General features: G+C 31.5%; 1 protein-coding gene across 6 annotated transcripts in view; it reads left to right on the forward strand.

The window, feature by feature from the left end:
• The window catches only part of PHF14 (PHD finger protein 14), a 155,383-nt gene that overhangs the window by 86,139 nt on the left and 43,802 nt on the right, over nucleotides 1-25,442 (forward strand). For 2 of the 6 annotated variants that reach the window (XM_070424348.1, XM_070424346.1), the window contains exons 17-18: nucleotides 13,478-13,507; nucleotides 14,234-14,351. In XM_070424348.1, the coding sequence (XP_070280449.1) occupies nucleotides 13,478-13,507; nucleotides 14,234-14,351 (148 nt within the window). Of the gene's footprint in view, nucleotides 1-1,722; nucleotides 1,819-5,418; nucleotides 8,034-10,249; nucleotides 10,275-11,745; nucleotides 11,784-13,477; nucleotides 13,508-14,233; nucleotides 14,352-25,442 lie in introns of those variants that run through there. The other 4 variants (XM_070424352.1, XM_070424354.1, XM_070424353.1 and 1 more) reach the window with 4 other exon arrangements.

Raw genomic sequence — 25,442 nt, forward strand, 5'->3', positions numbered from 1 at the left:
AATTTAAAGAAAGAGCTGTGTGTGGGGAGGAAGAAGTATATTGTGAATCTTTGTATACCTGCTCAGTTTTTCTGTAAATCTACAACTGTTCTAAAAAGTAACATCTATTTTTACAAAAATAAAATCAGGTAAGTGAAAACATATATTTAAAATTTTTATTTGTTATAAAATTATACATACCAAAAAATTTCTAAAATATAAAAAATGTTTAAATCCATATAATTTTGTAGAATTTTCATACATTTTTATTCATGCAATTTTAATGATCTTGTTGAAAATTTCAAAACATATGGCTGTTCTGTATTATTAGAAAACTAAAAATGTCATAATAATTTGGGAACAATTTTCCATCATAACATTTCTTGATATCCATTTCCTCTCTGTCACATTCTTGTGGCTTCCTTGAGGCGTTTCTCAATTTTTGTTTCACTATTCTCTACTACATTATTCCGTATACCTTAGCTGCTTCATTATTTCCTCTCGCCTTCTTTCTGTTTTTCTCACTTCTGCTTAGCCCTCTTTGGACCTGTTTGCCTTGACTTTCCTTATTTTTATTGCTAATGTATAACCACATTCTGTAGACTTAACATGTTTTAATTCCCCAGCCTCTGGGTCTTTCTCTTGCCTGATAAAATTATCGAAATTGGAACTCCATTCATTGTGGAAAGCCCTCCAGTATTCTCCCTAATATTCAGAGAAGGCCATATGTTCTCTGCTTCTTCATTCTCCACTGAAATCAGCTGTTCTTTACTTTATTCTTCCGAATAACCATCCTTCCAAGGCTGTCTTGAGCATTTATTAAGCAACTTAGGGTAACAGAGAGGTCTTATAGCACAGAACAGTTAAAATCTAAAATCAAATGCTTTACATAACTGTTCTTATAAGTTACTTGGCCATATCTATCACCAAGAATGTGGCCTTTTGCCATAAATCTGGCTTTATAAAAACTATGGTCACTGATTTAAGTTAATGTCATTAGACCTAAACTGATGCTGCATTGTACATCATGAAGAGAAGAGATTCTAAAGGGGAAATTAGAAAATAAACTGGGTCTTGTGAAGGAAACTACTTAAAAGTTATTTTTAAATAGTTTTTCTATTAGTAAAAATTGGGGAAGAGATGTTTATTTTTCAAAATATTTGTATTTATATAGTGAAAGTAGCCGAACTGCCACTTAATTTTTCTTATTAAGGTGGTATTCTGACAAAATTTGGGTTAAAAAGGAAATGTTTACTTAGTGTAATTTTTCTTTTATAATAAAGTTGATTTGATGATTTTGTTAGATGTGTGGAATGATTAGCCTGTCTCACAAATTTAGTATTTAATGTGTGATATCCCTTGACTTTCAAAATCTATTGAAACATTAAATCTTTAAGTAACTTTTCATGATTCATAATTTTTTTTGGAAGCCAGAATTTATTTCTACTTAAAAAATACTCAAGAAACTTTAAAAAGGCCCTAAAGCCCAAAGGTGTCCAGATTTAATTTAAGACCATCCTGAGATGGTGTCCATTGGTTTCTCTTTTTGAGGCATCAATTTGATCCTTGTTAATGAAACACCCTGATAATTCTCATTGGATTGCCACTGGCCCGTGCGACTCCCAGTATCTGTCATAAATGGTCATCAGGTTATGAACGATGAGAAATGTAATACCAGAAATAATCACAAAACGTCTGCAGATTCTACTTGAATATCCTTTTTGCATTATTCTTTGCAACCAGGCCCAGTGATGATTAATTTGAGTAGCGGAGATCATGATGAGTGTCACCTGCAAAGACTGGTATTGAATGCAGCTCTTTCAGAACAGAACCCAGCAAACAGCCTTCAAGATAAAACACCCTCCTTACTATTTTTCATCTTATGTGTTAACATTTCAATTTTTAAAATTAAAAAAGTAAAGTTAATTATTGAAAGTAAAGAAAACAGAAGCCTGAACATAGTATACATTAATTACATAGTGAAGTGTGGTATTTCTGGAGTATACAATTTTAGAGTAGTAAACATCAAAATTTTAAGCACATATAGCAATGAAATGTTTCTCATTTCACTCATTTATTTTTAGTAAAATTTGCTTTTGTAATTTAAAAATTATTTTTAATTACAGTGTGTTAATATTGCTAATTTTTAAAGAAGGGATTACTTATTATATACTCAGTTGTTTGGAAAGACTGGCACAGTAGCCCCAATTCTAGATGAATGACCTTGAATTAAGTTACTTCTAAAGTTATCTTCTCATTTGTTAAATGCGGGCTCAACCTCATTTTTTCTAAAATTTTGTAACTTTTATAACTCAAAGAGATGCCAAAACAAACACTATACAGTCCTGAAAATGCTCTCCAACTGTTATTCCATTATTCATCTGAGACTTGAATTATCTGCCCAGTATCACTACATAAGCACGAGGAAGGAGCTTCTGCTGGGGATAGAAGTAGGTAACATATTCCATCTTGTGGCAGCTCAGACCATTGGCAGTTTTTCTCTCCAAGAGAGCTGACAGGTCTCTCAATAATTTCAGTGCTTGGAATCATACAAAACAAGCATAATCCAGCTTCTAGTATTAGAACCACTTGCTACTGTCATGTCCTCAATAATGCCATGGATAGGTTCTGCGACTTTAAATGAAAGCAAAACTAGTTTTACTGTGGATTAATTGATATAAACAAGATTTAAGTTCCCACACATCCTAACAACATTATAATGAAACTATGTTCAATGAAATGTTTTTAGATGACCTGCAGTATATTCTCTTCTTATTTTTCTTCTTTTTGTAAAATCAAACATCCTTTTTAGCTGTTCCTCCTGTAACAATGTTTTGATTTGTATTATTTTTGTATAGTTTTGGACATATGAAATAAAACTAAAGGTGAACAGAAATTGAAAATAAGATTGGATAAACATTTTGGAGTTGATAGATTTTGATATCTAGGTCATAATGTATAAAAATCTTTTATTTTTAATTATAATTAAACCCAGACATATTATTTTAAAGACTTTATCAACTGAGAATTAAAATAAAGCTAATGTTAGACCTTACTATCTCCCAGGCTCTATTCTCTGCTAAGTGTATTAGCTCATTCAGTTTTTTCAGTAGTCCTATGAGGTTTCACATCTCCATTTTGGAGATTAGGTAACTGAGGTACATAGACACTAAACATCATGAAATAGAAATTATTCCAATTATATATTGAAATTATACTATATAAATTATGTATTAGAATATAGTTTTTTCCCTTCCACTGAACACTGCTATAGTGTTTGATAAATCTACTGTTCTTCATATTGGTTGCTGAGATTTATAGAGTGCTTATTTATTATGGGCCAATGTGCTGGTGCCTTTTGTATTTTATCTCAAGTAATCTTCATAGCCACCCCATAAGATAGGTGTTGATTTAACCCCTACTTTATGGGTGAGGAAAATTAGAAGAATTACTTGTCCTTGATCACACAACTAAAAATGGCAGAATTGGTGTGTGAGTCTAGGCAGTCTTAACTGAGTAGCTCATGCTCTTGAAGGCACACTGCCTCACCAACTATACTGCTTTAGCATACTTGACATCATGGGGGGAAAAGAAGTAGATGCTTCTTAGCAGGCAATTCCACCTATATAAGGTACAGACTACATGTGCATACATCAGAGAAGTCCTTTGAAATTATTTAATATCTTTTTTTCTGCATTAATTTGTAAGTAAGCATACTAAGTTCACAGGGAATGAAGACAAAGCTAAAACTTGATCTCTCAAGTACAAAACCGCAAGTCTTTTATCCCAGGATGATAGCAGCCAAGGCAGTCACATTGCTTACTCTGGCTTTAAGGGAGATTTGGAATATTAAGTGAAATTTCAGGATGGAAGAATACTATCGATAGCTTTTTATCTTTTTTCAAAGTTAAACGTCAACTTATATTTAATTGGTGGTTAAAGCAGATTTCCTGTTACCCAATGCATGTATATTCATATTCCTATCAAAATTAAATACACGTATATCTTTAGTGTTGTCTGCTAGTCTCCATCATTTGTGCCTGTAATTAAGAGTTCATTGCACTTCTATGGTAAATGATGTATGAGGTTGCTTCCTCTTGCATTGTGCTGACCTGGTAGTGCCTAACCTATAGACAAAGCAATGCTCAGAATATGTGATTCAGGGTGTGCCTAAAGCTCTCACTGAAAGACTGAAGCATTGAGAAAAGTTAACACATGTAACTATTCAACAAGGGAATTAAACTCTTCCTATCTATTTTCCTGTTATTCAGCAAGCGGATTCAACTCTATTTCTCATGTGTCGATAAGTACATTTCTCTGAAAACTCTCCCATTATATTCTTTATTTTCCTTGTACACTTTTGTTTTGGCTTTCTTTGGCGGTTACTCAGTTCAGCATGGTAGCTGTTCTCAGTAGTGCTGTGTTTGTCTGTGATTGTGCCACTTTTCACTTTCTTTTTCTCAATGGAACTTAGAAGCATTAAACACATCTCTCTAATAGTTAAATATTAAAATGAACTTTTTCTATGATGTGTGACTACTTGCCAATTTCCCCTCACCTACACTAATATAAATATCTGAGTAAAATGATAAATTTTTATGTTTACCATAGTAAAAAAAAATTCTAATCACTAAGCACCTAAAATTTCTCCTCTGAAAATAAAGGAACAAAGGTAGCAAATGGATATATGTTAATAGGGGAAATCAGTCCAAGAAACACTAGAAAAAGTCTTGAGAAATAAATGCAAGTGTATGAGTTTTGAAAATCTGCCTAAAATTGGTGCATTTATAATCAATGATCAAGTATTTGTTGCACAATCCTCTAAAATAGCTAGTTAGGGATATAATTTTCACAATCGTAACCAAACATTTCTGGTATAGTTTTGTGTGTGTGTTTTTTTAAATAGAAGACAGTGTTGACACAGGGAATAAGAATCACTTGAAAATTTACTCCCTAAGACTCTAGAGTTGGGTAGAACCAGCCCTGTATATATTGGTTTAGGTGTGCTTGTTTTAGCACAGTTAGTTACATGCTTTCTCAAGGGTTGTTAAAATGCCATATTTGATGGGGGAAAAAAATAGCACACTGCTATTTTTTCAAGACATTTATTAAGCAAATACATGTTTGCTTATGTAAATACAAACCCTTCATCATTTATTTTTGTTTTGTCTTAGTAAGATAGACTTATCCTGACAACTAAAAGTAATAATAATTAAAGAGGAGGCAACTCAATGTTTCAAGTGAAAAATTAATTCCATTTTAACTAGTAAAAACCCTACACAAGATCTTGGCATTTAGGTTTAGGGTATGTATCTCTTTGGACCAGATCATATGTTATTTGAATCTACTGTGGTGTTGTTAGTATGTTTCGTAAGACATAGTGCAGAGTGCTATGATCTTTAAATGTTAATGTTCTTTTCTTATCACTTTACTGTGTAGATACCCTTCATGAGACCCAACTCTGCCACAGCTCATCCTCGGAGGCAATCCTGGAAACCTCTTTTATAAGTGTGATTTTAAAAATGTGGATAACACTCTCAATAGAGTACATAAAGTAAAGGAGAACAGCTATCTTGTCCTTCCCATAAGCTTATCACTGCAAAAAGTTGCCTTTGCTTGTCAGGTTTGGATAGAATGTAATTGATTGGTTTGTTACCTGAACTGACAAGGCATTTAATTTGCCTGTGTGGACTTTTTTTCTATTTTTTTTTTTTTTTTGCACTAATCAGAAATATTTGATATGTGCATTGTTGGAAAATACTAGATAATGTCTTGTCAGAATTGTCCTATTAAGTAATGTTTTTCCCTCTTGCTTCTTTGGCAAATGATGATATACAGTATTTGGACTTACTGAAGAGCTATGGAAGCCTATGGGACTTAACTGCAATGTGCTATTACTGTTGTTGATCACTACCAGTAACAAACAAGAAAGACAATGCATTCCATTAGTCTGCTATATTCTGCTTCATCCAACTCAATATATATATTCATATATGAAATGCTACATTGAGAAACAATTGTAGACTCTTCCATTAAACATTATTTCTATTTATCATATTCAGTAGGAGTGAAAGACTTGTAAAGCATATGTATTCTAGTTTTGACTCATTGTGTGAAAGCGCTGATATTAGCATGAAATTTTTACAACTTCAGATTTGAAGCTCCTACGTAAGAGTATGTCTGTGTTGATCTCTAGATATTTTTTAGTAATGCCCAAATTTATTCAGTCCTTATTGACATAATACAAACTTTCTGAATTCAGTATAATTTTATTTTTTCAACCTTAAGGATGAGGTTAAGAAATAAGGAGAGAGATACAAAGCTTATTGACTATACAAGTTGCCAGCTGAAAGATCTTCATCAACATCTTTATCTTTCCAGAGGTTTACAGAATTAAATTTTGATCTTCAAGCTTTAATGATCGAGGTTTAAGGCAACTACAGAAATTTGTTGAATATTTCATCACTCCATCTTGAACTGATTTAGAAGAGACTCTTTGCTGAAATTGAAATGCACATATACATGTAAATTGTCAACTTGCTTCTTGGAATTTCTTGATCTATAAATGTGGTTTTGGACATATTTTCAGGTATAGTGGCAACTGAAAATAGTTTAAACTTTAGGAATAGAGTAGGCAATGTGATGGATAATCAAAAGCAAGTGTAAAGTTACTAGTAATCTATAGTTATAGTAATCAACCATATTATTGGATAATAGTAATATGTATATAAAATATGTATAAACTGAGATTAAGGATTATCAAAAGATCTTATAACATTGGAGGAAAAGTATTACTAACCTATAGCAAACCAGTAAGCTTTTGTTTTAAGAATAAGAAAGGACTTACTATTTATTACTACATAAGTTTACTAATGTTTATAATTATCAGTATTGCCTGGACTCCAGCTGATTTTAAGAAAAATTACACATTGCCATTTTCTGAAAAGAATGTGCTAATGTGTTATACCCTGGCCCTCCTTTGATATATGGTGAGAAATTGCTAGTGATCATTTTAGATTTCCTTAGAAATTATTAAGCCTTGTGGTTTTGGTATAACCATTAATCACAATCCCTTCCACCTTGGTTCTAATTAGAATACTACATTATCATTCTCTGTCTTGCAGTCTTCAGTAGTAGATAGGCTAGCCCTAAGAATATTTGTCAACCATCACAAATATAAACTGCATAACTCATAATTATTGGTCCTAGAAACAGGTATTTGGAATAAGAGAACTTCTGAAGGGAGTAGAAAACAATTTCTCCAGATAATCTAAATGCTTTCACAGTACAAAATTAATTTTTACCATAATGGTCCAGTTGCTATTCAAAGAAAATACTAATATGTGCTTAATAAAATATGGACCAATTCACAGACAAATGTGAGAGAAAACTGCACAATAGATAAATGATGGCCGTTTGTTATGAAACAGGGAAAGAAAAAACACTAAAATATCAGAAAGGAAATTAAATGACTGGAATACAAGAATGACATGGTAGTATATAGTAGTGGTTCTTGGCCTTTACAGTGCATCAGGATTTCTGCCATATTTCCCTCCTCCTCTTCCTTCTCCCTGCTTTACTCCCTCCTCCTGGCTCCCAGCAGTTTCTGATGCAGTGGGTTTGCAGTGAGGCCTGAAAATGTGCATTCCTATCAAGTCCCCAGGTGATGCTGATGCTGCCAGGCAGGGACACCACTTTGAGAACCATTTGTATATATTTTTGAAAGAATCATTGAGTTGTGATTGACATTGATTGATTGTTGTTTTAATATCCTTAAAAAGGCCCTTACATTTTTAAAAATATTTGTTTCCGTATAAAAATGTTTGTGGTAATTTCATCTACAACACATACAATATCATTTCTTCATTTTCATAAATTCAGTTAAATGTTTATTTTATACCTATCATGAGGGAAGCAATATTTTAGATTCAGAAGTGAATCAAGAAACATGTATCTTCATCCATAATTCACTAATTTTTTTGAAAAAAGATTTGAAATTAGGATATTTGAACATGAAAACAAAATTTAGCCTTAACCTTTATCCATCGTAAATTTAGAAATGGTATTTCTGTATCATTAAATATCTTTGTTAGTTATGTGTTTCTTGAATTTTTATCTAATTTTACATTTATGATATTAAAAACTGATTGCTGACCATAAACAATAAGAATATTCACACCCATTATCGTATTTTCCTGGTTTTATATTCTACTACTTAATGAGACCACTCTCTTTTTATTTTTATTTTAATCTTTTATTGTTGAGACTATTACAGATGTCCCCTCTGCCCCCCTCCCCCTTTTTAAACACTTAATATTCTTTATTTGACTAAAGTTACCACTGTTTTGCTTGATTCACAGTATGGCATATTTTATGAATATTTCACCAAAATCTATTCAAGGAATTTAGAAGGACTCTCTGCAGCAGAATGAACTATTAACATTGTTAATTTTATTTTCTGAAATAGTTTTTGATGGGTTGTAACTTGTATAAGAGATTCAGCTTTCGTGCTGTATGGCATATGAAGGCAGAAATCTTTTTCTGTAATCTGAGTCAGCACTTTGTTAAGTTTTACATATACTAAGGATTGTGCATAAAAATATTTCTGAGATGGACATGCTTTGCAAATACATTCTTAATAAAAACGTAGACCTCTTTCTCCCAGCACTCCCCCTAAGACTTTCTGCAGGTCTGCTGATAAGATTCACTGCTGTTCAGGCACATAAGAAATAATGAAACTGGATGCTCACGCTGGGCTTTGTAAATAAAATGAGTTTGACCCCCAGCCATTATCTCATTTATCTGATTTACATTGTAAAATGAAGATCTACACTATTGATTAGGGCATAATTAGTTAATTATGAACAGGTAAATACAAAGTTATGTGGGGCTTGAGCACAGCAGGTTGTACGGCTGAAACATTTCCAGGGGCATGAGCAGATGGAGATCAGTTTATTAAAGAACAAAGCAGACGTGTTTCAGGTATGGAAATGTTGAATCATTCTCTCATGCTGTGAAGAGGTAGTTGACCTTACTGTGTATTTTTATATGAATTCTTTGATTTCATGTTTCATTTTTTTGTTTCACTTTTAATCTTGTAACCTGGTTGTGCAGATGTAGCTAACTGGAGTGATCTTGTTATTTAAGTGATCATTAAATATGAATTAGGATTTTGATAATTATCCATGTATTTTTCCAATTAATATACTTTCATGTATAAAAAATAGTGCTGTCTTTCTTACCACTCTTTCATTCATTACTGGCTGTGATAAAAGTCTACAGTGGCACTAATGAAAAAAGTGTGTAAGGCCTTCACATCAGTCTTATATTTGTGAAATATGCTATAAAGACATTTTCTAGTTATTTTGTTTAGAAAATGCTTACATAAGTGGTTTGCACTAAGATTGTAAAATAAAAGAAAAAAGTGTCTTTATTGATATTAAATGTTACTCTAATATTGTAGAATGCGGAATTTTGTGCGTGTTTGTATTATGTTAAAAGTGATTTAACTCATGGGCCACAGACCTGCATCTTCTCCATCTTTTAAAATGAGTAACTGCAGTAATTGGTTACTGTTCAATGAAAGAATCTTTCCCTCCTGGTTGACAGGTCTGTGTAGGTGTTTAAGCTGCTAGTAAGATTTTGTTTAAGTAATGTTAATATTCAAGAACAATTCTTTTTATCTTTCTTGTATAGAACTTATACATGGAATGATGGAAAAGTAAAAAAAAATCCAATCTATGAATTCTCTCAGTATTTAGGGTGTTTTTTTTTTTTTTTTTTAAGTGAACAGATGTAATAGTATCTATGTTTAGAGTCAGTATTGTATTTTACTCCATATAGACCTGGAAGGGATCTAAATAAAATGTTTTCATGACATAAAAAATAGCTTGATTATGGATCAACTTGATCATAAAAAAACATACATTCCCTTTCAAATCACATGTTGGGGATATCGCTTCTTCCTGACATTTATTTTACTTACAAATTATATGCATAGGACATGCACTTAATTGTTTCTGTTAGTTTAAAAAGTAGTTATTTAGTGTACTCTCCCAGTGAAATTATCAACTGGATATTAGGGGAGTTAATGAAACCCTTTGGAACATTGGTTTTTAGCCTGTTTCTTGGGCACAGGAGGAAATAAATCAGTTGTCTCTCTTTGAATTGTATGTATATTCTCAGCAATCAGATAAACATGATCGATTGCTTGTTATATGGATCATAGGACATATGAACATAAATCATTTTCTTCCTCTTCTTTGTCTAGGGTGCTATACTTAACCATGTGCTAAGTAAGTATTTTAAATACATATAGAAATATGTTTATTTGCTCACTGCATTTTGTTAAATTATTGTGTAAAAGGCCATATATATAGCTGCTTTATTATCTGGATCCATTATTAATCTGATGCCTAGGAAATTATATTTAATAAGAATCTAATTAAACAATCAGTTTTCCTTTTATCTTATAAATGGGATTCATTTAATCTCATTTAAAATTGTAATTTTAGAGTGCTCTATAGTGTTAATGTGTACATTATTTATTAGATGTTTAAAGAATACTTCTTTAAGCATCCAGTTTGCATTTTATTAAAAATTTCATAGTGTTTCTTTACAGGTTCGTTTTATATTCTCTTTGAATATTTTAAGATATTTCCTTCCTATTTAGCATATGTGCTATTGGTATAATAGTCTGTTTTTATTACATAGACATTTGCATTATTTAATAAAGTATATTATTATATCACTATGCTTTTGTGGGTTAATGACTGCTTTTGCAAAAGATTTTTAAAACATTTTATTCACTATTTATTTTGATAAATATATACTATATATGTGCTATAATTATCTATTTCCAAGTATATGTAAGAAGTAGAGGTAGAGACAAACAATAATAATTTCATCACTAACTACTTCAACTCTACTTTGCTTTTAGGTAGCAGAATGATTGCAGGCCCTTATGTATTTCTAATTTTTGAGTTTTTAAAATGATATAAATTTGTAACATAGCCAGAATTTGCTAAAGTTTACCAAATGGTGTGTGTGTGCATGAAATAAGAAACCCACTGTTTTCATCATTTACATTGTTATTTGATTCCTAGGATTCTTAATGATATCTCTTACATTTGTCTGTGGTATATTCTTGCAAATTCTGCTCAAGTTCATTGTGTCATTCAGTATATTTTTATCAGCACAAAGATTTCTTCAATATTCTAGCGTAGAAAAAAAAAACAGATTTTTTCCTCATGGAAATAATTTTAGTTATTTCTAGAAAGAGCTTACATTTGTATATTTACTTATTAACAGAGCTAATGATTTCAAGATTGAGTTATTTCTTTTTGTTTTTGTTTATTTTCTCTCCTGGATTTTGGCAGTTCCTAAGTGTATTAACTACTCCTTTTTTAAATTTAGTCTTGGAATTGCAGTTTTTTATTTACTGGTGAGCGAGCTATAACCTGAGATAAGTATCACCCCTAATTCAGACAAGCAAATTCTTCCTCTCCTCTGGGCCCCATCACAAATACATCAGAGCTCCACATGTAGACTAAGTCACTCTAAAATGTGTCACTATTGAAAGAATTAGTAAGGATCAGCTCATTTCCAAATGGCATATACTTCAACATTATATCCTAAGAAATCTAGCATATAAACCTTTCTTTACGCTTTTGCATTTATTCTTGAGCTGAAAGATAACTTGATTTTACTATTAACTGAAATCATCTACAAATTGGAACTATATCAATGTAACAAACTTTTTCTTAGTTTATTAGCTGGAAATTCATAGCTATTCCAGCAAGAATCACCTGCGTACATGAAGGTAAAAAATAATGAATTAAGATTCACCTTTATATTCATCATGGTGTTTGACTTGAATTATACAATGGAAATCTTAACGTATAAGTTAGTTTGACAGTTATAAAGGAAATATGCAGTAATTATGTTGTAATTTGATATGAACTAGGAAAACATTAACATCTAACCCTTCACCTATCAAGAGCCCAGATTATTGTCCTTCTGAACTGTAAGGAACATTGCCCAAAAACCTAAAGTTAAGCAAAAAATATAGTCACTGAAAATTGTGTCCATATACTTAGCTCAGTAGAAATTCTCATTTTTGTGTCTTTTTACTGTCAATTTGTCTTAATGAAGTTAGTGGTCTGGTTTCTGAATCCATAACAAATTACTGTTGGGGAAATGCTGCTTAAACAAATACACTGACAAGATCAGAAAACAGTGGCTGATACTTTTCAAGCAAGTGAGGACTCTGAAAACCTAAAAAAATGTTGAATACAAGAATTCAGACAGAACAGCAGATTGGTGTTATTCACTCCAAACACAAAAGGCTGATACACTGTTAGACACATAGCAACATCTGTTACCCATACTCATGACCCTGAGATGACAAAGAGCGTGTAAATTATGTTTAACGTATTTTCTTGATGTAAAGACTGTGATTCTTTTCAAATTTCCCTTTCAAAGACAACTGAAATACTGGTTTGCTAGAAGGAATATGGCCTCAGCTATCTAGAAATTTCTACATTCTCATAAACTCAGAAATGTTTATACTCTAAAGGTTCTCATAACCATCCATATGTTTAACAGAAATTTTAACTATTGAAAGCTAAATAAATTGAATTGAGAAGAAAGAACATAAATTGTGTGGGTTTGTCATTTCGTCATATTATATTTGATGTTAGCTAGTATTATCTATTATTTCTTAATGTCAGAACACAGATATTTAAATATTTTAACTGCTTTTAAATATAATTTGGATGGTTCATTTATAATACTGGCATAATAAATAAAGTACTATTATTCTTATTTGATTTTATTTTTTTCCATAGCTAGAATTATCACAGTAAACTTTTCCCCCCGCTAACTCCATTTCTTGAGTCTAATAAGGAGAATGTTGTAGAGGAAGAAATGCATAAGTTTATGACATATAATTGTGTTTTAAGCTTCTTTATACCTGAATAACTTGGCTAAGTTGCTAACTTTTCTGAAAACTCTTGATTCCTAAAATGGTTCTTTGAGAGATTGGGTTTTGTAGCATTATATGAAATATTTAGTATAAATGTATATTTGTAATCCTATTTATTGTGATTTTAGAAAAATCAACAGTTTTTGTGTGTTGTGTATAAAATAGCTGTTTCCCCTTTTATCTAAGAAAGGTTATTAACTAGTAGTTAGTATATATTCAAGTAACGTGGGCCCTATAATTTTCCCCTTGGTTTCTTAGTTGTGGATATCTCAACTTTTAAAGTTTTCAATCAGTAAGAGAAACAATATATGAAGAGAATCTGACAGATTGATTTGGAGAAAGTGTTTTTTATTTTTACTTAAAAAGAGCACAAAGAAAGGGAGGAATATAAGGCTTTCTATAAGATGTATACATCTTTGTTATTTGTTGTTAAACTTTGGTCATGTCATTCCAACTGATAAAAAATTATTTTTATAAGACACTGAAATAATACAGATCTTTCTTCATTGTCAGCAGGATGAGATTGTCTGAAACGAAGAATAGGTATGATAGTTTTCTTAGATTTTGTACATCATAGGTGGCAAAGACACTACCAAAACATTTATTTAAAAGATTTAAAATGTACTAGGAAGCCCTTTGAAAACCAAATACACTGAGAAAAAGTGACAGGTAAATTTTGAGAAAATTACATCTAGTTCTTAGAATGATTTTTATTTGCTATAGATTGTGATAGCATGCTATAAAATTTGGAAAGTTTATTTATAATCTACATTAACTTTGAGAAAGAGTGATGAGATATAAATTGTATAGAATTGATTACAGATTAGTGTACGTAGCCTGTAGAATTGCTTAGAGTTCTAAAAATTTTTAGAATAATCACAGTGTAGTGAATTGAATTCATAATCTTGAATTATATGTGTCATATGTTTTTAAGCTATCTAATGGACAAATGATTAATTCTTGAAGTTCAAAATCAAAATTGTGTTAGTTTTAAACACATATATTCATTCATATGTCCTTAACATTTCTATTACAAAGTGTTCTGAATGATATTTTTTATCATTTGTTAAATTTATTATATTTTGTTTTTTCTACCATTATTTTAGGTTTAGATTGTTTTTGTCATAAACACTAATTTAATAATCTTGTGAGCTAAAGTTAGAATTAACAATGATAAAGTTGAAAGGTGCAATCGTTTGCTATTTGTCTTTGAAAAAGATGCTTTCTAAAATACTATTTAGATATACCTTCAATCTGTTTACCCTGCAGATGTGATGAATGCAGACTGTGCTACCATTTTGGCTGTTTGGATCCTCCTTTGAAAAAGTCTCCTAAACAAACAGGCTATGGATGGATATGTCAGGAGTGTGATTCTTCATCTTCTAAGGTAAGGGGGAAAGCCTATAAGGAAAAGTATTGTTTCCCTTCATTTTGATGGCTTTTCCATATCTACCATCAGCTTCCTAACTTTAAAGAGAATTGGAATATGAAGGGTTAATATTTTAATCTAATGCAATTTAAAAAAATATATTGCCACAGTGATTTTATTGCCCTTAAGTTAAGGAATAAATAGCTCTAATAAATTATATAAATTTCCTCTATGAAATATTTTAGCTGTTTTGTATGGTCTCTATATTATTGTAATAGATTAAATAGTGCTATGGTAGCCAAAAAAGTCACCCTCTGCTAATTTACCACACCCGGGGAATAGGGAATAGCAGGGAAACTCTGACTTGAGTCATATGTATAAATGTTAACTAAAAGAATAATCAGCAAAATCCAGTTTTATTTTGTAGATGACTCATCTTAACATAAATAAGTATATTGTGAATGTTTATATGATCTGTATTTTTTAAACTAGTTTTTATATACTAAAATTCATTTATGATATTTTAGCTAAGTAGGAAGATAACATTTCTAATAAGGTTATGTCTAATAAGTTATGTCTAATAAGGTTATGTCTAATAAGTTATGTCTTTTGTCTATCATTATTATATTCTTAAGTGGTGGTAATCTACAGTTTAAGATTATTGTGTTTCTTTAAAGTGTGTGAGTAGTTGGACTCCTAATGCTTTGGTTCATTTGACAGAAATATTGAATATATTTGAATTAAGACATTCTGGTCAGCTGTGGGTTAATCAAATTGTTCTTCCTTAACTGTCTATTGTAATATGGACATCAAACCATCTTTTTTAAAATACCACTTATATGCATTTATCTGTCCTAGAGTAAGTTAAAATTGATACTGAATTCCTATCTAATCAGGGAATCAAACGTATTCTTTCTATCAATAGTTAAAATTATTTGCTTCAGCTTACCACAGAGGCCATCTGTAAATGTTTATTTATTAAAAATAGTTTTACAGAAAAAAATATTTAAAGATCTTATAAAGTAACATATTAATTAAAAGTTTATATGTTTGTACAATAATTATTAACATAGAACATAGTAGGCATTTTATTTAATAATAAATAAAACATTTTGCACTTGGTTTTAAACTATACAATATCAAGAATTATTTTCCATTAATTTTATTAAGACCCAGATTTAAGAGGGAGCATATTTAATATCAAAAGGTTTTATTGCATAATTTTAAAATGCTTTCCAGAAATTGAATTTAAATGAACAAATAGTGGCATACTATATATTTTAAATAATTTTCTTGTGGGACTCTTTGTAGTCTAAAATAATTTTTTAAGTGTGTTTTTTTGTTTTGTTTTGTTTTTTGTTTAGGGGTTCCTCCTAACCTTAACAAGCAAATTAGGAAAGCAATTTTTGAAAAAGGATTTATTGCCTTTTATAAATATGTATTTTTGCATACATTCTTTTGAAAGGCTCTATACTACTATAAATTTGTAGCATTATATTAAACACAAAGAGTGGCTTTGTTAAGTTATATAGTAACTATTGAAAATGCAAGGGGACATATTTCACATAGTTTGGGAGTGCATCATACATTTCCTAAATGCAGTTAAGTGCCTGTAGCCATTGAGAAGAGTAGGTTATTTTTTGTTTTTGTTTCTTCCTCTCTACTAGAGATTAAGTAGGTCTTTGAACTCTGAATGGAAATCCATTAGGATGGCACATTGTTAGAAAACTTGCATTGTATTTGCTAAACTGTTTGACCAGTGATTGAAAAGCTATTTAAATATTTTTAGTATTTGAAGACCATAGTCCTAATACTGCTACTTGAGTAATCTTTCAGAAAGTGTATTTGTCACACCTCTGCTTTACATCTGTTAGTGTGTTTTCATCCTCCTACATATCAAAAATATATCCTCCCCAAATCAGGAAATGAATGTTGATACATTATTACCATATAATCCTCAAACCCCATTCAAGTTTTGTCATTTGCCCAGTAATGTCCTTTATAGCAGAAGGATCCAGTACAGAATCACTTGCTGCATTTAGTTTTCATGTTTCTTTAGTCTCTAATCTTTGTCCGACAATTTTTGACTTTTCTTATCTTGCCACTTTTGAAGATTACAGAGCAGTTACGTATTTTTGATGTGCCGCAGTATACTTTCTATCGGGTGACACATGATTTTGATTTGAACCATAGCTGGTGATGTTAACTTTAATTACTTGAATCAAGGAGTTATCTGGAAGTCTTCTCCGTTCTCTTCCTCTTCCTAATTAATAAGTAAATTGTGGGGAAGAACCTTGAAACTATTAAATATCTTATTCCTCATCAAATTTTCATTTTCTGTTTTTTCCCCCTGTGGCTTTATTATTATTTTGATGTTCAAATTGTCCCAAATTTGGTGAATGGCTTCAGGCTGATGTCTGTCTCTTCAACTTGGCATTTGTGTCCTTTTGACATGAACAGCAATCTTTGAGTATATTCTTACTAAAAATGTTCCAGGCTCAATTTGCACTTCCCATCCTCCTACTCCTGGAACCAGATATTTCTCCAAGGAACTCTGGTTCCCCTTAGTAGAGAATGGTATTTAGAAACTAAGATAATAGGTACTAGATGTGCTCATGGGATGTTGCTCCTACTAGACAGTGCCAAAGACTAGATGTATGTACAGGAATAACTCTTTTTATTGCACTTCATAGATACTGTATTTTTTAACAAGTTGAAGGTTTGCCCTACACTGAGCAAATCTATTGGCATTTGCTCACTTTGTGTCTCTGTGACACATTTTGATAAGATATGTATATACATTGTAATTTTAGACATAATGCTGTCACACACTTAACAGCTGATAGCTCTAGACTCTATTACATTTTGAAAATGAAATGTATTTTAATAAACACTGTATATACAACGTGTATACATTTTTTGGGACACCCTGTATATTCTTACATGATTAATCCCCTGATACAAAACTAATCTCTTTCACCCTTTACCTCCACCTTACATTGATACCTACTTTGTTTACCATAACTTGATGGCTTTTAGGCTGAATTGTTCAGGAAGGAGAGAGAGAGAGGGACTAAGGGTGGATGTTTATATTTTTTATAAGCTCCTCAAATTAAAAGCAGTCAGGAATAATAACTGTTTTATGTATTTTATGAATTCTTCAGTTATTAAAGTTTTCAAGCTAAAAAGTAACTTTTTTAGAATTGTAAAACAAATACACACAATGCAAAACCCAAGTTAAACTTTAACTGACACTTAAAAATTACAGTGTATACTTACATATAAGATAGACAATATTGTATTTTTTGAGGTAATAAATTAACTTATTTTAATAAAGTTTATTATTTAAAATTTAAGTTATATTGAAAATTATAATCTCAGGCAAAGGTTTTACTTTTTTAAAAATTAAATCTTTATTGGTGAAAGTAATACATATGTCCCCTTTTCCCCCCATTGACCCATTCTAGCCCACCCCACCCCCCGCATGCCCCTGCCCCTGCTCCAGACCTCTACCACCCTATTGTCTGTGTCCAGGGGTTATGCATATGTGTATACAAGTTCTTTGGTTGATGTAGGGCACAGTTCACTATTCAGTCTTTTTCTAGGGTATACTTAATATAGATCTAAACTTCTGTGGCTGAAACACCCAAAACGAAGTAACTTATTTTGACATGGTTAATGAACATGTATAAATATTTATTTTAAAAGTGACTCATCCAAGTCATCTATATTCACAAGTGCCACTGAGAATTTAAATTTACATCCCATATTTTACAGTGACTTTGCCAGTTATGATTTTACCTTTTCATCCTTGTTTAAGCTCTGTTTTGTGAAAAGCCATAAAGTAAACATGACAGGTCATTATCTGACTAGTACAAGATGAGCTGTCTTAGCATGGAGACCTGCATGTGGTTTGCTTGTATTTGATCTTTCTAGTATGCTACTCTTTATAAGTCATAAATATGCATAGAAATCTCATCCAAATTCCTATGGAAGATTTTCTGGAACTACAAATGCCAAATGAGACAAGTGGTACTTTTTGATAATCATTCTATTAAAAATCCCTGAGTAAGGGAAGTATGATATTTTTTCATTTCTGTTTTATTTTCCAAATTTTCTTCATTGAACAACTAGAATCCTATAACCTATATACTTATGTTGAAATGACATATATAAATATTTAGTTTAAGTAAAATAGTCATTGAGAATTTTGCCCCTTTAAGAATGGAACAGAACAATCTCCAAGGAGTATTTGCTACAATACATTAAGAGAGCACATTTAATTCAACCTAGAAATATTAGAAATTGAATGTCTGAATTTTATGTATTATGAAGATTTGTGAAAAATATAAAATTAAAATGAGTTATCCTTTAAGGTCCTTTGAAATTTGAAGCACATAACTGACTCATGGAAAAGGACTTTGTAATATTTTAACTATTCATTTGGCCTCGGATTTTTTCTGACATTAGGTTAAAATTTAAGTCTTTGAATTTAGCACAGTTGACAGAGAAGTCATTTTCAGGTAAAATTTATACCACTTAACCATCTTAATTCGGTATTCTTCTCGCACTTGTGTAACAAGCAGTAAGGCTTACAACAGTGCACGTTATTAAGCTATACGAGTGATGATTGGCCTTTTCACTGATACAGGCAGGTAAAAATCTGGAGAAAGGTTGTGTGCAGTGCCCTCCATTACAATCCCATAGAACAAATCTGTTGTGGTTTGTAGACTTACTCAAAGTTTGAGAATTAAAACTCTGGGGATAAACTCTGGTTATCCTTGATGATGGCTATAGTTAAAAATTTAAACTTTAGATTTCCTCCTTCCTACTGTGTGTGATAAAACCCACAAACTTCCAAATGATGTTCTACCTTATCCTAGACTAAGTTTAAGCTGTGGCCCGTTACTCTGGATTTTCCCTGGCAGGCAGAATTGTATGTCTCTTAAGTCCTTAGTTCCTAAAGGAGTATCATACTTTCAGACTAGCAACATGATTTGTGAATTCAATGAAAAGTAATAGCCATTCACAAGTCCATTGTGCTTTTTTTAGAGTATGTTGTTATACTGAACTGAACTTACTATCTATTTGTCATAATAGCCTGCTTACAGAGGTTGCTTATATTATTGTTCCAGACATGTTTATGAAACCTATCCCTAGGTAATATTTTTATCAAGTAACAATTTTCAGCAGAACAAAGATTGTTTATGGTTATTCTTTATAATAGAATTAGAATTTATGCTGATGTGTTTAGTTCTGTAACTTAAGGTAGTTTTCATGGGGCTTGTGCAATATACATTAAGCATATTGATTTACTTCAATAAATTATGGTCAGGTATCCTTAAAAACCTTTTAAAATATATGATTTATTTCCCTTGGTAAAATTTATCAGTGTTTATGACATATATTTTTATATATTTGAGCATCATATTCATAAAGAAAATGATTTGGAACCTCTAAAACTAGACAAATGTTTTCTATATTAACATGCAAAATTGAAAAACTAAATTAAATTACACTTACTACAAACTGGAAAAACCAAGCTATTTTCTAATTTGGATGGCATGTGGGCTTGATGTGTTTCCATAGCATGCTGTGGAATGCCATATGTGATGAGAAACTAATTCACAACTGAGATAATTAATCAAAGTACACTAGGGTGCCATACATAGAGTTGTCTTTCAGAAATAACCAACTTAATATTATTCTGTAGTTTTTAAAAAAAAATTTGTTTTTATTATTTTGGAGAAAAAATGGCCCCTACTAAGAATATGGATTTAAGCTGAAAGATATTTCATTACCTCTTTTCAAAAGTTAGTAAGACCCAGTATTTGAAATGTTAAAATGGGGTTTTATAATATACCAATATAAAAATTCAGAAGTGATGTAGACTGTATTAATTATGTAAACTCTTATTCCAGTATTTGTATATAAAGTGTGAGAGACATTGTTCATTGCAAAATGATGGTCCTAGTTGATATAAGCTAGCTCATTCTCAGAGCTGTGAAAGTAACCCCTGAATAAGAAAGACTCAAATTCTAACTTCAAAAAAGAGAGAGTGAGATTTCTCCATTAGTGTTGTCTAATATAGATACAATTAGTTTATCTGCTAGATATAGATACAATTAGTTTATTCCTTCTAATTTATTAAACATTTAGTTTAACTATTTCATCATTTTGTAGAATCACTTATCTGTTAAAAATGAACCTACATATTGTGACTTAAGTACCTTTTTGCGTACAACAAAAATAGATTTCTTCAAATCTAAGCTAGAAAATTCAAAGAATCCACTCGGATAGTTAATAGAATTGAGTTCTGAAGTTAAATATATTTAAGCATTCTAATCTTGATGTTCTGATAGAATCTTTACCAAGATTGATAAGAAATTATAGACTAGAGTTTGGGGAAATAGTGAAAGTGTGTTATACCATGTTACTAACATGTTGACATTTATTTTTTGACGTTTCTGAAATTCGGATGTGTATCTATAAGCAATTTATATCTTTAAGTGATAATACTTTTTCCATAAAAATTTGCCATTAAATGGATGGAATTTCTTATAATTTGAGACATTGTTGAATAATAAAATAGAATAATTTCAAATACTCAGAAAGTATGCAATATGATATGGAGAGAATCGCGTTATGAGCTTTCAAAAGAAATAAACTGGGTTCATATAGTAACTAATGCTGTGACCTTCAGCAAGCTTCACTTCAGTGAGCGTCAGGCTGCTCATTTGTGAAAAGTTTAATGGCAATACTTAGTAAATGGCAACTCTTCTTATTTTTAAAAATAAGCAAGCATTTTAGTCACAGAGAGAAAAGTTCAAAATTGGTGATAATGTTTCTTTCTTCACTCCCACCCCTCCCTTCCACTCTCTCTAAAAACAAATGGAAAAATATATCCTTAGGTGAGGATTAACAACAACAAAATCTTCCTCATTACTCTGCTTCATCTTTTTGCTATCTCTTTTTGGTAGTTGACACTGTTGATAACTTCCCACTTTTTATAAACTCCTTTCTTGCCTTTAATGAACCTGTTTTCTCCTGGTTTTCTTTTGTCTTTCTGATAGGCTTCTCTGGCTTATTTCCACAGACTTCTTTTCTCATTCTGCAGGTAACAATATCCATACTCAAAGCTCAGTACCACAGCAGTTTTGATACAGGAGATTTAATGACCCATCTACTTTCTTGAGTTAATGTTCATCAAAAGAGAGACTTCCTGCCTTTTTAAATAACCTGTGGTCTAATTATGACATAATGTAGTGATAAATTTACTCATAAGCTCTAGTTGGCCATTTCCATTATCTAATAGTCTCCTTTTACTACAAAGTTTAGTATTTACTTTAGCAGGAGAATACATATCAACTGATCTCCAAAGGAAATATTATTCTGGAGATATGATTAAATGTGGTATAACTGAGGTGTCATACTGTAAGTTTTGTTTAACTTTAAAGCTAGAAAGTAATAATTCAAAACAGTATTTTTTAATATAACAGAACTAATAACCTTATATAAAATCTGGCTTTAAAAAAAATAAGTGCTTCTCACTCTTTTTCTCCTTACTTCTTTTCTCTGATTCTACCTCTCTGGAGAAACTTGGAGTCAGAAAAAATAAGTCACTTTGTGTATATGTTTTTAAATTGTTTATAAATGTAATACATGGTCATTGTAGAATAATTGAAAAATTCAAAAAAATTAAAAATATTTAAAATTACCTGTAATAATAGCACCTAAAAGTATGACATTTCTGCTCATGTTTTGGTATATTTTACTACAAGCTACTTTTTAAGAACTGCAATCATATTAATCAAAGGAAACCAACAAAACGAAAAGACAGACTACTGAATGGGAGAAGATATTGAGCAACGTAGATGTGATAATGTGTTAATATCCAAAATTTTATGAAGAACTCATGCAACTCAACACACAAGATTTGATTTAAAAATGGGCAGAGGACCCAAAGAGACATTTCTCCCAATAGGACATATGAAAAGATGCTCAGCATCACTAATTATCAGGGAAATGCAAATTAAAACCACAACGAGATATCACCTCGCACCTGTCAGAATGGCTATCATCAATAAATCAACAAACAACAAGTGTTGGGGATGATGTGGAGAAAAAGGAACCCTGGTGCACTGCTGGTGGGAATGCAGACTGGTGCAGCCACTGTGGAGAACAGTATGGAATTTCCTCAAAAAACTAAAAATGGAACTCCCATTTGAGCCAGCAATTCCACTTATGGGTATTTATTGAAGAAATCCAGAACACTAATTCAAAAAGCATATGCACTCCTATGTTCATTGCAGATTTATAACAGCCAAGATATGGAAGCAACCTAAGTATCCAAAGGCTGACAAATGGATAAAGAAGAGGTAGTGCTTATATACAATGGGATATTACTCAGCCATAGAAATGAGTGAAATCTTGCCATTTGTGACAACATGGGTGACCTAGAGGGAATTATGTTAAGTGAAATTGAAATAAATCAGACTAAGATAAGTAACATGATTTCACTTATATGTGGAATCTAAAAAACAAAACAAATGAACAAACAAAACAGAAACAAACTCATACAGAGAACTCAGTATGTTATACATCTGAAACTATTAAAATACTGCATGTCAACTGTAATTAAAAATTTTTTTAAATTTAAAAATTATAATCATATACATTCTGTTTTAATGGCCTTTTTCATGTAATTTTATATAGAACAATTTTTCATGTTAAATACTCTTTTCCAACCAGATTTTCAAGTACTGTGCAGTATTTCTTGGACACATATACTCTTATTGTAATTGCTGGATAAAAAACAAACAAAACACTTAAAATAAGGAAGTACCATAGTAGTAACAACAATGGACATTTATTGAGTACCTGTATGTGCTAGCACTATTTAAGCACTTAAATATATCATCCCATTTAATCCTCAAGAGACTCCTTATGTCTTTTATCTCCTTCTTGAGGGTTAAAAAAAAGTTTAAAGAACTTAGGCAGTGGTCTCAACCTTGGCTGCACATTAGAATCACCTGGGAATCTTTTTAAAATTCCAATTTCTGGGCCTCATCCTCCGGAAATTCTGTTTCTTTGTTATGGGATGGGGCCACCACATTAGTAACAAAGAAACAGAATTTCCGGAGGATGAGGCCCAGAAGTCAGGATTTTAAAAAGATTTTCAGGTGATTCTAATGTGCAGCCAAGGTTGAGAACCACTGATTAAGGATTACACAGCTAATGAGTGGTGCAACAGTGATTTGAACCCATGACTGCCTGGTTTTAGAGCCTATGTTTTAGAAACTTGCTTTTATACATATACTAGTAGCCGTGCACACAAATCCGTGCACCAGTAGCTCACTGCGGCCCTTCTGTAGCTCCCCCCCCCCCCCCATAGCTTGCTGTCCTGCCCCCTCCTGTAGCTCTCCGCCCCCTTGTAGCTCGCTGCCCCACCCTCCTGCTGATCCATGATCCGGTCATTACATGGTCGGTCGTTACGCTTCACGGCATAACGACCATTTGCATATTACATCTTTATTATATAGGATTAAAATAAGTATTTCTATTTCTTTGTTTTAAGAGATTCTCGAATTAGGTTTTGTCCTGAAGCCATTTTAGATTTTCATAATGTAGAAACTCAGATAATTTTTCTATTAGAAGTAAACACTAGGAAAAGGAAAAAGACCTTTTGTTAAGAGGGATCTGTTTTGGGCTTTCTAATGAATAGGAGAATAAAAACTGGGGGTTATTCTTAAAACAAACAGATTGATTAAAGATGGTCCTACTGTAAGGAGTAGAAGATAGATGATAACTCCTCAAGGCTTTTCTTCATAAAATTCAATGAAATAAGTATCTGTGTTAAGAGAGCTGCCACTTGACAATATAGATGAGTTATGTAGAGCCAGCAGAATCTAATATATTATACTTGGAGGGAGGGTGAGGGAAAGGGATCTAAAAGTGAATTTCTTATTAGGCACCGAGCGCTGTATTTTAGCTGAGTCGAATGTTTCTTCTTAATGATTGTCATGAGTGTGAAATTTGAAAACCTTTTTTGTGAAAAGAAACTAAAACCAACCACATTCAATCTCTTTGCAAAGATAGTTTAAGAATATTCTGATATGTGAAGTGTCAGCCACTTTATGTACAACTAGAAGATTTTGTACATTTTTTCAATATCAGCATTCTTTTGCAGTAGGAAGTCCCCTATTCAAAACAATACCTTGTTTGTCAGTGGTCCAGATACTAATTATAATGCAGTTTATACTCATTTTGGTTTAATTGTTTTGTATGAAATTACTTCACCTATAAAAAGTTAAAAAATAGTTACCTCCTCCTTTATAGATAAAAATTCATGTATTTAACTGTTTTTACTCTATTTCCACCCATGACCTAGCTCAACCATCTAGGTTCTTTTATGGTTTCAGACTTCAACAAGCTGTTCTAGCCTTAATATATTGTTCCCTTTCCTTTGAATTATATTCATATGCTGAATTTAAACTCTGGTCACCTAAGATGTAATCTATTTTATGTTTTCTCTGAAGGTTTCTTAAAGGTTTATGTTGTAGTGTTAGACCTTCATTGAAGTTAAGTTGGTTTTTTGTTAAATGTACCTTCAATAATGCCTACAAATGATTATCTGCTTCACTGGTTTGAAAACTGTTTAAAGTATGCTTATAGAGGTTAAAATTTTTAAGATTCACTTTGAAAAGTTCAGACTGCATCAGAGCATTTTTATTAGTTCACTTTTGTGTTCCTGAGGGACTGGATTATTTCCTGAACTTTTCAGGACAAACAGTATTCTGTAAATTCTGTTTCTTCTAAAATCAGGTATCTAAATTTAGATTACCAGGTATTTGTGGATCAGTTTCCAAATCACAGATATCTAAGTAGTTTAAAGAAAGTGATAAAGATAAGGTAATTAAGCACTGTTTTCTTATTTTAATACAGCAGTTTAACATATAAAAACATCAGAATTTAATAACTCAACATTTATTCCATTACCCAGTTATTAGTTCACTTATCACTAATTTTTCCCCACTTCAAGTTATTTAAGATTGTGAATGAAGTAGATATTTTTAGAAAGCATTCTTTTCTCTTTTACAAGCAGGCAGC

This window comes from Myotis yumanensis, unplaced genomic scaffold, assembly GCF_028538775.1.
Source record: "Myotis yumanensis isolate MYYU_CA2020_CCGP unplaced genomic scaffold, mMyoYum1.0.hap1 SCAF_9, whole genome shotgun sequence".
Lineage (NCBI taxonomy): Eukaryota > Metazoa > Chordata > Mammalia > Chiroptera > Vespertilionidae > Myotis > Myotis yumanensis.